General features: G+C 42.1%; 1 protein-coding gene, 1 long non-coding RNA gene and 1 pseudogene across 3 annotated transcripts in view; 2 read left to right on the top strand and 1 right to left on the bottom strand.

Moving 5' to 3' along the window:
• LOC129049152 (uncharacterized) overlaps window positions 1-8581 on the top strand; it is an 85601-nt gene extending 77020 nt beyond the window's left edge. Inside the window, exon 3 of the long non-coding RNA XR_008511984.1 lies at window positions 8121-8581. This is a non-coding gene — a long non-coding RNA (uncharacterized LOC129049152). The remainder of the gene's footprint in view (window positions 1-8120) is intronic.
• Window positions 1-9253, bottom strand: part of CAND1 (cullin associated and neddylation dissociated 1) — a 43688-nt gene extending 34435 nt beyond the window's left edge. Inside the window, 1 exon segment of one of the 2 annotated variants that reach the window (NM_001133048.2) lies at window positions 9109-9253. In NM_001133048.2, the coding sequence (NP_001126520.1) occupies window positions 9109-9176 (68 nt within the window). In that variant the 5' untranslated portion in view covers window positions 9177-9253. 2 annotated transcript variants of the gene reach the window in all.
• A 4891-nt stretch (window positions 9254-14144) lies between these two features.
• LOC100445879 (N-acetyllactosaminide alpha-1,3-galactosyltransferase-like) lies at window positions 14145-15658 on the top strand (annotated as a pseudogene).
• Window positions 15659-15940: the final 282 nt, after the last annotated feature.

Here is a 15940-nt window from a genome sequence, read left to right as displayed (position 1 = left end):
GGTTGGATCTCAAAGGATGAATACGGGTTTGCATGGGAAAAATTGGTTTGGGATTTAAATTACTTTTTTTTTTTTTTTTTTTTGGTGGTGGGGAAGGACAGAGCACCTCAGAGTGAAGGACTAAGGAAACAGTTCAGTATGTGGAGCACAGAAACCTAACAGGAAGATGATGGGAATATAGGCTGAGGTCAAGATGGGAAGGGCGTTATATACTCATACACTATGTAATAAGAACCTACTACATATCAGATACTGTACTAGTTGTTGCTGATATAAGGGCTAACCAAAGCACACACAATTCTTGCTGTCTTGGAGCTTACATTACAGTCTAGTAAAAGGCATATTAACTTTTTAAATTGCATGTATGAGTAAGCACCTGTGGAACTAAGAACTAAGATAAATGCTATGAAGGAAAGTGTTATCAAGAAAACACTATGGGGCCAGATGCCAGTGGCTCACGCCTGTAATCCCAGCACTTTGGGAGGCCGAGGCAGGCAGATCTCCTAAGGTCAGGAGTTCAAGACCAGCCTGGGCAACACGGTGAAACCCCGTCTCTACCAAAAATACAAAATTAGCCAGGCATGGTAGTACATGCCTGTAATCCCAGCTACTTGGGAGGCTGAGGCAGGGGAACTGCTTGAACCTGGGAGGCAGTCGCTTGAAGCCGGGCGGTGGAGGTTGCAGTGAATCAAGATCACACCACTGCACCCCAGCCTGAGCAAAAGAGTGACACTGTCTCAAAAATAAATAAAGAGTAGGCAAAATTATGGTGAAGCAGGAGGAAATTAGTGCCAGGTAAGCAAGGGCCAGGAATTTAAAGGATTTGTAGACCATATCAGGATTTTAGCTTTTATTCTAAGAGCAATGGGAAGCTACTGAAAAACAACTGGGTTACAGATGGGGAATAAATGCAATGATCAGATTTACATTTCAGAAACATTACTCCAGCTATACTGCGGACCATACTTTGGAGAGAACCAATCTTCATTTGGCCATACTGAATGGAGACTAGTTAGGAGAATGACTAAGTGAGAAATTATGATAGCCTGAGTTAGCTTATGGCAATCAATGAAGATGGAAAAAAAAATCACATACAGTTGATTCTCATTATTCCCAGGTTCCATATTTGCAAATTCACCTACTCATTAACATTTATTTGTAAAGCCAAAACTAATGCTTCCTATTCCACAGCCATTTGGATGAGTGTCGAGTGGTGAAAAATCTGAGTAATCCAACACATACATTCCCAGCTGTGGTGGCACAAAGCAACACTCTGCCTTCTAGCTCCAGCTCTCATGTTGTAAACAAGCATCTTCTTCTTGGCCTATTTCAGCCCATGTTTTTCACATGTTTGTGCTTTTTGTTGGTGCTCTTGTTGTTTAATATGGCCTCCAAGCACAGTGCTGAAATGCTGTCTAGCATTCCTAAGTGCAAGAAGGCTATAATGTGCCTTCTGAAAAAAACATGTGTGTTAGATAAGCTTCTTTATTGGCTGTGAATTCAATGTTAATGAATCAGCAATATATATTAAGACATCTTTAAAAGAAACACTCATAAAACAAGGTTACAGACTCACTAAATGATTAAAATAATGTGACTCAGGACTCAGAAACTAATTCCATAATTCCCTCAGAAGCAATGGTTCAGTACTTGCTAACTCAGTGTTTGTGATAATGTTACAAAACATACTACAAATAATGAGAACTAGTTGGTTTGAATTTTACAAACTAAAATTAATAGTTATTGAAAATGGATTAGACATAGGGATGGTAAGGATGAGCTAGGAGGAAAGAAATAAAAGGAAAACCACAAGACTGGGTATTACAGTCAGCTAATGTATCCTTGCCCAGAGTCTTAATGTTACCCTGCAGCCACTGTCACATCAGATGAATAAACTGCTCATCTTACAATAGAAGAAAGGATTAACTTTGGTTAAACTGCAAACTACATGGAATGGATATTCCTCTGATCTTAACAAAATCTCCGCCATAGTGAAGATGTGAAAATAAAAAATTAATGTCCTGCAGCCCAACTCTGTCTACCCTTGGCCAAAAGTGGGCACTGATAAAGAAAAAAACAGCAGCCTCCACATTCCAGAAACTTATCTGAGACCCATAACTAAACCTCAATGTTATTACTAACCGATCTGATGCTTAACAGCTAAGGCATATTGTTTCCTTGGACATAAACAATCTCACAGAACATCCATTTCCGACAAGGTCACTGAGCAATACAAAATACCAAACATTTCCCTCTCCAGTTAAATGAGTGACTGATACTTCTTTACCAACTACAGCTTTCCCCTTGCTTAGGTCAGCCCTCCCTATACAATTTATTAAGAGGTGGAATCACAGAATTGACCTCACTTTCTGACAACATTCAATCTAAAGCAAGGCTTCACTTCCTTAGACTCTTTCCCAAACTACCCAAATGAATAGGTTCCTTCTAACATCCTCTGACACCCTAAAGTGTGTGTTCTCCCTGACTATTACAGACAGAAACCCAACTTGTGTCAGGATGCCCATATAAAAGAATTCCAAGAAGGAAAAAGTGATTAAAAAAAAAAAAAACAAATAGATGAGCAAAGAAAATATCCACTAAATGAGTTACATTAGGAGACTAGGGAGACTGTTAGGGATTTTAGGAGAGCAGTCTCTACAAATTCAGATGGGCAACAGCTAAGAAATCTGGAGTTTATCTTGTAGTCAATGGAAATTAGTGAGGGAGGCAATGATCAGCTGCAGTATACAGGAAGAAAATTCTAATGGCCAGAGGGAACAAACTGGGTTAGGAAGAGACCTGAGACAGCAAGATTAATTTGAGAAATACTCATCAGGAGACCAAAGAAGACAGACAGGAAAAGGGTGGTATCAAAGGTTTTCTGCTTGTGACTTTCAGTAGATGGTAATTTAACAGGCCAAAATAAGGATAAAGAAGGCATTAAGATCGGAAAAGAAAAAGATAAATGTTTACGTTTCAGACTTCAATGGAATTCCCAGGTTGATATGACCTGTAGGCAGTGCCATCTCATTCCTTTATTCAACAAGTATTTTGAGGGCACCAACATAAGGAACTCTACTCTGCAAACACAGTGATGAGTAACACAGTCTGGAACTTACCCTAGGTATGCACTAGATAATAGATACCTTTCACTCACAATAACTCTCACCACAGCCTCTCTCATCATACATAAACACAATTTTACTATTGCTTCCAACCAGAAATCTAGCTGATATGGTCAATTTTATCACTCAGTACACCAATTACCTTTCAGAGATCCTGCACATACACCACTGCTATTTCTTTTCCTCAGTTATTCCTTAGAGTGCTATGAATTAAGTTGGAACAATTTGTTTTTTCTTTTTGAGACAGTCTCCCTCTGTCGCCCAGGCCACAGTGCAGTGGTGCAATCTCGGCTCACTGCAACCTCTGCCTCGTGGGTTCAAGCAATTCTGCTGCCTCAGCCTCGTGAGTAGCTGGGATTACAGGTGTGCATCACCATGCCCGGCTAATTTTTGTATTTTTAGTAGAGATGGGGTTTCACCATGTTGTCAAGGCTGGTCATGAACTCCTGACCTCAGATGATCTGCCCTTGGCCTCCCAAAGTGCTGGAATTACAGGCATGAGCCACCGCACAAGGCCTAAATTGGAATACTCTTAATATTGTTCATGTAAAGAAATCTAATTTTTTACTAATCTTTCTTCCCAGTTTTCTCTGTGAGGTCCCTTCCTCCTCTTTCTCAGTGGTGAGCCCTAATCACTGCTGATAACCAGTTAGCATAGTATGTATCAAGAAAAAAAATCAAAGTAAAATCAAGAAAGTTAGTCATCAACCTGCTAGATATTTTTAAAAGTGCCCAGAAATCACCTTCTTAATCTCTGCAAATCTATTTCTTCTGATTAAACCTGCTTTTCTTCAAGCACAAGTACTTAAGATAATTTCACTATTTCCTGTTATGTTATTGTAAATGCCCACCCACACTGTACTTTTGGCTATATGATAGGATCTCTAAGGTTCCTTCCAGCTCTGAAAACCTGATTCCTTAAAAGGCTTACGTTTTTTTTATAAGCGTTTTAAACAGTTTCCAAAAGAAAATACCATCCAATATCCAAAACACTTAAATAAATAAATCTGGTAATATAAACCTTTATCAAATTGGGAAAAACTTGCATTCTAAAATGGGGTGAATTATTTTAAGAAGATTCTATCAAGTGGTATTTAAACAAACAGTTTAGTTGATTTTACAATGGTTTCCTGAAGGTTCCTAAAATCCCTATATAATGGAAATAAAATCCAATTCTACTTAAACAAGCACCTACTGAGAACCCACATGGCCCAGAGCCAGACAAAGAGAAGGATTCCGTTTAGTAAGACAAGGTCCCTATTCTTAAGGAGTTCTGTGGACAATATCCATCCAGCTACAGTCAAGTTATCTATTCCCTCTTCCCCAGTGAAGTTTTGTATCGTGTGCTTTACATTTTCTCTTTCTATCTAGAGTTTCATTTTCAACACCTGGCTCAAATCTCTCCATGGACATGAATCTTCTTGCTTTAATATTCTCTACCACTTAATGCCTGACAATTACATACTGCCCTGGGTTATTCATCTTTTTACAATAGTGTCTTAACTATTCAACAAGCATGTAGATTTAGGGAAAGTAAGCACTAGATCTTAAACTTTTTGTAGTCCTCAGGAATTATTAAAAGCATCTTTTAGCATGAAATATTCTATAAGCCTAATTTTAGAGGGAAATGAAATTTAAGGCCTGAATCTTAACATCCCCTAATCTAAACCCTGGAGAAGTGACATAGCTGGGTGGTTAAGAAGAGTTCATGCTCTGGAAGTAAAGAGATCCTATGAGTCTCAGACCTACTATCTAACTGACCTTAAACAAGTACTTAATCTCTCCAAATCTCAGTTTCTTCAACTGTAAATTAGATTATTATCCTCTTTTACTAAAGTTGTAAGGATAAATAAAAATCAAGCTCACAGTAAGCATTAATATTAACTATTATATATAGAAAGATAATGATATTTTCTTTAGCTCTTGCTTCCTTGGAATATCTTAAATCAACTGGTGGTTGAAGAATATGAAAATAAAAGAAGTGGCTGGGCACAGTGGCTCAAGCCTGTAATCCCAGCACTTTGGGAGGCCAAGGTGGGCGGACTGCCGGAACTCAAGAGTTTGAGACCAGCCTGGGAAACATGGTGACACCTGTCTCTACAAAAAAAATTAGCTAAGTGTGGTTGTGCACACCTGTAGTCCCAGCTACTCTGGGGGCTGAGGTGGGAAGAAGATCGCTTGAGCCCAGGAGGTTGAAGCTGCAGTGAGTTGAGGTGATGCCACTGCACTCCAGCGTGGGTGACAGAGCCAGACCCTATCTCAAAAAAAAAAAGGAAAGAACTTAGTTACCTCAACCCACCAAATATTCAATATTAATATTCAAAAATGGAGTGTCACATGGTTCATCCACATTAAAGCTTTCACTCTGGTATCAACTGAATCCGCTATCTATTGGCTACATTATAAGGTTTACTCTTTATTCCTTTATGGAACATGCATCCCTAGAGGTCCTTAAAATAACTATATACACTGGTACAAATGTTTTCTGGCAAAAAGTCTCAGTACACTCCAGAAGTGTTTCTTTTAGGGAGGAAGTGATGAGAAGCACTGTTCTAAGGTACTGTCCCAAGGAATGTTTCTTCATTTTTCTTCTGAAGGTTTTATTTGAATTGGCATTCATTAATAACTTTTCACTAAACCAAGGCTAGTAAGTAACAGGCACTATCCTGGTAATTAAGACACACAAATGCCTCTTCCTTTTTTTTATAAAAGAGCTCCTAGTCTCCTTTTTTTTTTTTAAACAAACAACCAACCCTGCATGGGTGGACGCGGTGGCTCTCGCCTGTAATCCCAGCACTTTGGGAGGCCCAGACGGGCGGATCACGAGGTTAGAAGATCGAGACCATGTTGGCGAACATGGTGAAACCTCGTCTCGACTAAAATACAAAAAATTAGCCAGGCATGGTGGTGCGTGCCTGTAATCCCAACTACTTGGGAGGCTGAGGCAAGGGAGTCACTTGAACCTGGGAGGCAGAGGTTGAGGAGCCGAGATGGCGCCACTGCACTACAGCCTGGTGACAGAAAAGACTCTGTCTCAAAAAAAAAACAAACAAAAAAAACCAAAACAACAACAACAACAAACACCCTGCATATGGCATCAGAGTTCCTAATCTCAGCATTTCTCATCCTAATGCTTCCCCATTTCTCCTAAGTCTTAATATCTCATTTTTAAATAATGCACAATACTAAAACACAAAAGAAATATTACAATTTTTCAATCAATTGAGCCTATTAAGTCCTACAAAAAGATTCTTTTAAAATGCAGAAATTTCCACATTTTTAAGCCTGCATTCATTTCTTTACCTTCTCTGTATTAATGGACTATGTAATTATGTAAATAGACCTGAAATTTTATGCCTATAAGCAACCTTTTGTAATTAGTCATGTCCATGCCTCTCAGAAGTGAAAAATGTAATCTCAAATTAAATAGCTTGCATAAGATCTTACAGTTCATAACAAAGAATCACACATGATTAGAACCCAGACCTTGTGACTAGGTCAAATTCTCTTTGGATCCTACCATGAGGATAATAAAATTTGCTCATTTTGGCAGCATTTTTTTCTTCTCTCGTCCTTAGTACAGGCAGAGTGCTTTGCACATGTTGGTCATTCCATAATGTTAACCTTGTCCTCAAGATCCTTCTAGTGCTAGGTATTTTTAAAATATGTAGCCACAAATCTTGGTATTTAAGCCAAAATAAACTTCTAATGAGAACAAAGCATCTTTTTTAAAAAAAGAGCAAATTAAAATAAATGCCTATACTAAAAATATGCAGAAAAAATTTCAAAATTCTTGACTCCAAACGCTTACTAATTAATCATTTAATGTCTGTTTAAACTGAATATATAAAGTGCTTTGGTTCCAAAGACTTGTCTATTAACTAGATGGCTACAGCTCATTATAAAAATGTTTTTTAGAAGAGAGTTGATAAAAATATCTTAATTATGTCAAATTACTGGAAATTACGTACTGCTCCTAAACATACCTTGTTTAGCATTCACCAACTATTAGGAATATATCAATATTACACTAATCCTCCAGGCAATGTTTTGATTCAGTACAACCAAAATTCATAGATAATCTTTATCAAATTCAGCAGTGACTGTCATTTAGTATCAGAGCATTATTTCTTTCATGTAATTTATTTAAGAAAAAAACAACTAGGTATGTACATGTTATCTTTCTTTCACAGGAAATTTAAAAAAGCAAGCTTCAGTCAATAATCACATATATGGTATCACCACATAATTTCTTTAGCCTTTCTAAACTTATACCCATACAGGAGTCTGACTAGTTGAACAAAGTTGTATTATTATAAAGTGCTACCTTCAGACTGAAATTGACCACAATCAGAATGAAATTTACCACCTTTACAGGATGAGCCAAACTGACAGCAATGGGGAGGAAATCACGCCACACACCTTATCCATTACTTGAATTCGAAGCAAGCAAAGCCCCAAAAATCAAACGGCATTCCAATCCGTAAAACAACACAAAACTTTTATTTCCCCCAAGAATCTTAATTTTGGCCCTAGAACTACACAAATCTAAAATACACAAAACAAACATGTCACCTCCAAAAAGTTAACAATACTAAAATGTTTACCATTAGCGAACTGATTTTTAAGTTTTAAATACAACACTTATGAGCTGCCTAGGTAGAAATATTTTTTAAAGTAATATGTGGTTTTGTGGTCATTGACTATTTTAATAAGCCAGTATATCAACTTAATCAGGAACACAATTACTACTTTTTCATGGTTCTCCTCTCACAAATCCGAAAAGTTCTTCCCAGTCCACACGGTTCGGACACATTTTCAGGTGTTAAAACATATTGTTCATACAAAACAAACAAGCTCTTTAGTCACAATTTTAGTTGAAGACTATTTGTTATTTCCTTTAAAATGCACCCAAATTACAACCACTAAGCATTAGAGAACAAAACAGGTATAAGGAAATAAGCGATTTTTTTTTTTTTTTTTTTTTTTTTTTAGATTGAGAACTTATTTGTGAAGAGATGGGAGGCGGGAAAGAATGCAACAATCACCGTAGCGTGCAAGGAAAAATAAAAACAAAGATATAACCAACCTGTAAAAATATAATAAATCTTCACTATGCATATTACAACACTTTGGAACCAACAGTACCGATCTCCTGAACAGAACTGCTGTAATAAAGCTTCATATTCACCAAGTCCGTATTAAACATCTCTTCCTTTTGAAGATCCGTCTGCTATGATTAAGATCCAGCAATCCATCCCTTTGGCAGTGATTTTGGATATGAGGACATGAGATTGAAACCCCGAGTTCCTAAGGTGGTTTTACCTGACAAGGGGAACTGACAGTGATGCTGGCGGGAAAACCCTACGAGCGAAGTTTCCTCCATCCTGGCTCCCCTCCCCCTTCTTTCCACCTTCACGAAAATAAATTATCCAAAAAAGAAGTATGTATCAGCCAAGAGAGCAAAAGTTCATCATTCCACCTGAATGCAGCAAGGCCCATGCGCACCTGCGGGCAGAGAGGAGGCTGCCGGGTCCCCGAGTGGGCAGCAGCTTGGGCCCCAGCGAGCAGGGCGGCCTAGCGCCGCAGGATGGCAAGCGAGTAGGCCCGGCGCCTGGTCTCCCGGCCTCGAGCAACTCCCTTCTCCACAATGGTGGGTGGTTTCGCCCCTTCAAGCTACCTGAGACGCAAAAATCGCCTCCCGGTGGGGCAGGGAAGGATGTGGGGGCGCTGAGACACGCAAACAGGGCCTAGAGACCGCGGCGGGCAACTGCCTAGGAGAAAGAATGGGGGGAGGGGGTTGCAAGAGGGGAGAGGAAAGGGGCTCCGCAGGGATCGGGAGGCCAGCGGACCGGTGGGCTGGAGACTTCGGGGCAGAGAAGCTACCAGCTACGGCCGAAGGGGTGGGGCAAGGCCTGCGTGACGGCCAGGGCCGCGGCTGCGAGAACCCCGAGGTGGGGTGAGGGTCGGATCTCGGCCTCACCTAAAGTCCTTGTCGCTGGATGTCATTTTTTCCAGCAAATTGGAAATGTGGTAAGAGGCGCTCGCCATGTTGACGGCCTCGATCCCGCCCGCTGGCGTTGCTGGAGCTGCTGCCCGCTGCCGCCGCCGCCGCCGCCGCCGCCACTGGAGCTCCTCCTCTCGCTCGCGGCGGCTCCCGCTTCCAGGGTCGCAGCGCGACGCCGACGCTGACTAGGGAGGCGCCTCGACGGGCTGCCCCCTCCCCGGCGAGGCGTGGGCCTGTCCCGGGGTAAGCCGAAGCTACAGGGCCAGCCTAACGACGGCGCTGTTCGCGTGAGAACGAGCTCATGGGCAGCGGGGCGTACAGTAGGGCCTCTACGGGGAGCCAGACACTTCCACTCAGGGCCGTCTCGCTCCCACTCGCTCCGCACTCGCTCCCTAGGGCAAAAGGCCAAAGCCCGCCTCCTTCGCTCCGGGGGCGGGGGCGGCAGACGCGGGACGCTACGGAAAGCTAAGGTCAGAGTTCACGGAGGCCTCCCCACGCACGCTGTGGAGACGAGAGTTAAAAGACAATTCGGTTGGCTGAAGCCTATGTCAGTTTTCGCGTGACCCGCCTTTTGGAGGCATGACAGCGACAGAAAAGGGGCTGTTCTCGCGAGACTGTAAAGCGACGGTTAAAGGACAGGAGACGAGTGGAGCAAGTGGGCCTTAATCTGAAAATAACTAGATTATTTGATAACATTAAGAGAAAAAGATTACGAGCTTTGAGAAGGAGAAAGTCTGGGAGTAACGACAGTTAAGGAGTTAGCTTGCGGAACCAACATAAGAATTTATAACAGGGAGGTGTCGTTTGGGATCAGACGCGTGGCCTGCATTGCGTTAACCACCATGGTGTAATGTTGCCACATGAAAACCACAAATCCCAGAATTCAGTCGGGTGATACACTGGCCCAGAATGTGATTGGCTGCGGGAATTTGTAGCTTCCTCATTGGCTGCCGTGGAAGGAGTGAATGCTGGGATTTGCAGTCTGAAGGGGGAGCCGTGCTGGGTAAAAACCTTTGAATCGTCGCGCACTCCGTTTCTGCTGCGGATTCTTATATTCTCCAATACAGGCTTTTTCTGTTATGCGGTATTTGCAGAGCCTGCTGCAGTTTGGCCAGGCGCATTGCGGATCAGTTGGTGTTCTTGCCAGAGGCCTAGCAGCAACTTCCTAGCGCTACTCCTTGCACCTCCTAAGGCAGCTGAGCCTCCCCACTTCTCTGGCCAGACACACTCCTTCCGTGCATCGTAAAGCTACCTCTCTGACGCCAGCAGGACCGTAGTAAGACTAATGGATATGCGACAGATGACTGTAGTCAGGCCCTACTGATTTCCAAATAGCTAAAAGACTATCTCTGTAGTTAGCTTTTGTGGCCTTGATGGACCTGCAGCTGTGTATTGTTCCCTCAGACATACAAATTCGTGGAGATGAGTTATGAAAGTATTTAGTATCCAAGTTTTTCATCTGCTTAATATTTGGGATTTTAAACACAAGTTTTGCCAGCTAGGGGTCAACATCCCTGAAAGTGTTAGGGATGAAGCTAGCTGACAGGCCTTTCTAAAAGAACAGAGAGCCTGGTGAAGAGATGAAAAATCAATCTCACTTGATACTCCTGTTAGAAACAACAACAAACCTTTAAATAGCTCTGTACTAACACATACCTCAAATCTGATCAAATCTACCTGACCTTTACCATTGTTTTCTGTATTCATCAACTATTACTGAGTACTTCAAAGTCAGGCAATAGAAGTTAATAAACAGATGAAACTTGATTTAGCCTCAATATGTGTCTAAATTTCACACATACCTCTGATCTGCTCTCATGTATCCTTTTACTTAAATGTATGTAATATAAAGGCCGGGTGCGGTGGCTCATGCCTGTAACCCCACCACTTTGGGAGGCCGAGGCGGGCAGATCAGGAGGTCACGAGTTCGAGACCAGCCTGGCCAATATGGTGAAACCCCATTTCTACTAAAAATACAAAAATTAGCTGGGCATGGTAGCGTGCCTGTAGTCACAGCTACTGGAGAGGCTGAGGCAGAAAAATTGCTTGAACCCAGGAGGCGGAGGTTGCAGTGAGCTGAGATCGTGCCACTGCACTCCAGCCTGGGCGACAGAGTGCGACAACGTCTTAAAATGACGATAATAATATATAAGTAATATATGATACTTTTTCTCCCCAGTAATGCCATATTTCTTTATTTTACCCATCTGCCATGATTAATATATCTTTCATCAAACTGTCCTTAGTGCTTCAGCCACAATTAATTGCCTTTCGCTCTGAATAGCCTTTCCACCATATTTAATGTAAAACGCACACACATACACACACAAAGAAGCAGGTCTTTTTTGTGTATGTGTGGACCTCAAGGCCTCAATCATTTGGTATTATCAATAATACTTTCTTTTAGCCTGTGTCCACTCAGAAAGCAAATCATGGTTTGTCTTTTTCTGTGTGTAAATTCTTTCACTTTTGAATTTCCAGCTGAACTATAATATTTGGAGTCAGATTCCTTAAATATAAATCATGTTTACAGCCACTTACTTGGTGTCATAGGCAATTCATTTTCATCTTTCTCAACTTCAGTTTCTTCGTGGGTAAATGATTATCAGGATATTACCTCAGGGTTGTTTTAAGAGTTAAATAACTCCTAACCTCAGGTGATCCACCGGCCTCAGCCTCCCAAAGTGCTGGGACTACAGGCATGAGCCACCACGCCCGGCCCAGCCAAATATGGTGAAACCCTTTCTCTACTAAAAATACAAAAATTAGCTGGGCATGGTGGCAGGCACCTGTAATCCCAGCTACTCGGGAGGCTGAGGCAAGGAGCATCTCTTGAACCCGGGAGGCAGAGGTTGCAGTGAGCCGAGATCGCACCATTGCACTCCAGCCTGGGCAGCAAGAGCGAAACTCCATCTCAAAAAAAAAAAAAAGTTAAATAAAATATCCTGTATAAGGTGCCTAGCACATTTCCTAGACCATAATAATAATATTTATAACTAATATTTCTTACATACTTAACGATGTTCCAAAAAAGCATAAACATTAGCTATTGTTATATTATTTTAATATTTTATTTGTTCCTATTTCCAAGTCATTCTACACAACCACTTCAGAGTTGTCCAAAACATTGTTTTTATAGTACTACTTACTTATTGAAAACATTCAGTGGCTGACTATTACAGAATAAAGTCCAAATGTTTTGGTAGTTGGTGGCCTTCATTTGTCCCTAAGCTTTTCTTTCTGACCTTTCTGTCACTGTTCTAATATAGAAATTGCTTCTACTAAAGTTTTGAGTCCTTCAAAGACAAAAGTACAAGTCTTTGTATATAATAATAATTGTTATAATTATGAGCATTTTTTAAATTTATTTATTTTTTTGAGACAGAGTCTTGCTCTGTAGCCCAGGCTGGAGTGCAATGGCACAATCTCGGCTCACTGCAACCTCTGCTTCCCGGGTTCAAGCGATTCTCCCTGCCTCAGCCTTGCACATAGCTGGGATTACAGCACGCCCGGCTAATTTTTTTATTTTTAGTAGAGACAGGGTTTTGCTATGTTGTCTAAGCTGGTCATGAACTCCTGACCTCAGTGATCCGCCCACATCGCCCTCCCAAAGTTCTGAGATTACAGGTGTGAGCCACTGCGCCTGGCCTTTATGAGCATTTTTTTTCCTTGAGAGGGAGTCTCACTTTGTTGCCCAGGCTGGGGTTCAGTGGCACAATCTCCACTCACTCTCCACCTCCCATGTTCAAGCAATTCTCATGCCTCAGCCTCCCAAGTAGCTGCAATTACAGGTGCCTGCCACCATGCCTGGCTAATTTTTTTATTTCTAATAGAGACGGCAGGGTTTCACCATGTTGGCCAGGCTGGTCTTGAACTGACCTCAGGTGATCTGTCCACGTCGGCCTCCCAAAGTGCTGGGATTACAGGCGTGAGCCACCATGCCCTGCCGAGCACTGATTTATGAGACATTGTATTAACTCAATCCTCAGAACAGCCCTATGAGATTGGTGTTTTTCATATTTTAAGTATGAGAGGCACAAAGAGGGTAAGTAACTTCATAAAGGTCACCCCTGCTAGAGACTAGGAATGTGAAATAAAAGTAAATGGAATTAAAACCCTCTAAATTTTCACTAAAGCAATTCTGATATGGCATGAAATAAAGAAAACATCAAAATTCTTAGGGGAAAAAAGACCCTCCAGGGCTTTATCTGGCTTTCCATTCTTCTGCCCTGTTATTACAGGGAAGCTCTGTTGTAGGATTTCCCAAGTTGTGAACCCTAGAACACTAGTTCCATAAAATAACAGAAGCAAATACTCTTAGGTCTTGGGTTATGTGTTGGCTGGGGAAGGGGGATGTTGTTGCTGAGGAGGGTTTTGGTTAAGAGAAAAAGTGCAGGAAACAGTTTTCTTAATAGTACCTTGTCTCCAAACTTTTTTTTTTTGAGACGTAGTCTCACCCTGTCACCCAGGCTGGAGTGTGCAGTGGTGCAATCTCGGCTCACTGCAACCTCCACCTCCCAGGTTCAAGTGATTTCCCTGTCTCAGCCTCCTGAGTAGCTGGGATTACAGGTGCGCCCCCTCACCCGGCTAATTTTTGTATTTTTAGTAGAGACGGGGTTTCACCATGTTGGCCAGGCTGGTCTTGAACTCCTGACCTCAAATGATTGGCCCACCTGGGCCTCCCAAAGTGCTGGGATTACAGCCACAGCGCCCGGCCCACAGATTTAATATGGCAGCATGTAAGAGGAATATGTAGTATGCAGCTGCTTGACACATTTGAGCATAGAATTTAAAGTTGTACCTGTATCATCTCAAGAAATGAGAATACCGTGACCATGAAACATAATTTGAAAACCGTTGTTCTGTAGGTAATTTTTTCTGAACCTAGTGCTGAATGGATGATGGGGAGGAGAGAGTCTTGGCAGAAAATAAGTTTGATGTTCATTTTTAAAACAGCCTTCTGCCAAGTACATGTGGCCCGTGCTCAATTTCTACATTTGTTGTAAATAAGTTAAAGGGAATAAATAGATCTATATTTATTCAACTAGTTGGTAATTTCTGAAATGAAATTCTGAGTTGAATGTCAAAGCCGATACGTTTTCCCGGCAGGCCTTGCCAGGCTGGGGCCGACGCGGCTAGGCGGCTGAGCCGAGCGCCCAGGGGCCACCTGGGCGGGGAGGGAGGCGGAGTCTTACCTAGGGTCCCTCGAGACGCGCCGGCCCTAGGCGCCCGGGTTCTGCCAGTCAAGAGTTGGAACGCAGCATCTTCCCTTCCTTGAACCCTTACTTCTGCAGAAGGGAGCTCAGTAGAACTTTGTTGTTTTGCCTTTTACTCTGGGGTGAAAGAAGCAGATGATAAGGAGAAAATAATGAATGTCAAAGGAAACGTAATTCCTCCAATGCTGGTTGTCTCAGCTGCGATTGTTGTGGTTTGGAAATGTATCAACACCCAAGAAGGCTCTCTCTTGTGGATGTATCACTTAAAACACCCGGAAGTTGTTGAGGGCGGCGGGCAGAAGGGCCGGTGGTTTCCAAGCTGCTTCAACAGTGGGACCCACAATCCTCAAGCAGAGGAAGAAGAAGACATAGACAAAGAAAAAGAGAAAGAAAAAAGAGAAGAAGATGACAAAAAAAGAGCTTCGGCCATGGAACTGGTTTAATCCATGCAATCGCCCAGAGGTGCTGACGGTGACCAGTTGGAATGAGCCGGTTGTGTGGGAAGGCACTTAGAACAGAGCCATCCTAGAAAATTATTATGCCAAACAGAAAATTACTGTGGGTTTGACGGTTTTTGCTGTCGGAAGACATGTAGAGTATTACTTGAAGGAGTTCATAACATCTTCTGATAGGTACTTCATGGTAAGCCACAAAGTCATATTTTACATCATGGCTGATAATATCGCTAGGATGCCGTTGATAGAGCTGGGTCCTCTGCGTTTCTTCAGAGTGTTTGAGATCAAGCCCGAGAAGAGGTAGCAGACCATCAGCATCATGGGCATGAAGACCATCAGGGAGCACATGTTGGCCCACATCCAACAGGAAGTTGACTTCCTCTTCTGCATGGATGTGGACCAAGTGTTCCAAGACAATTTTGGAGTGGAGACCCTGGGCCAGTCCGTTGCTCAGCTATAGGCCTGGTGGTACAGGACACATCCTGAGGAGAATACTTATGAGAGGCGGAAGGAGTCGGTGGCATACATTCCATTCGGCCAGGGGGATTTTTATTACCACGCAGCCATTTTTGGTGGAACACCCATTCACTTTCTCAACATCACCCAGGAGTGCTTTAAGGGAATCCTCCAGGACAGGAAAAATGACCTCGAAGCCAAGTGGCATTATGAAAGCCACCTAAACAAGTATTTCTTCCTCAACATACCCTCTAAGATCTTATCACCAGAATGCTGCTGGGATTGTCATTATAGGCCATCATGCAGATATTAAAATTGTCAAGCTATCTTGGCAGCAAAAAGAGTATATGTTGGTTAGAAATGATGACTGACTTCAAATTGTGCCAACAGTTTTTTGAGTTTGAGAGAATTATTATTCTGGCTACTTCCTCAGAAAACAATTTTAACTTTAAGAAAATATTAATGAAACACCAACATAGCAATCACATACTATTTCTGCTTGTAACTTTGAGCACTGTAATATGAGAGAATGAATCTATGGTAATCAGATGTAAATTCCCAGTGATTTCTTATGTATTCTGAATTTGGGGGAAATACTATCAGCTGAACCAGAAAGAACTTGTCATAGGCAAAGCTAAAGCCAGAAACAGGCCAGGCATGGGGGCTCATGCCTGTAATCCC

This window comes from Pongo abelii, chromosome 10 (genome assembly GCF_028885655.2).
Source record: "Pongo abelii isolate AG06213 chromosome 10, NHGRI_mPonAbe1-v2.0_pri, whole genome shotgun sequence".
Classification (NCBI taxonomy): domain Eukaryota; kingdom Metazoa; phylum Chordata; class Mammalia; order Primates; family Hominidae; genus Pongo; species Pongo abelii.
Note: the sequence above shows the minus strand (reverse complement) of the source record. Positions and strands in the feature narration are given on the sequence as shown.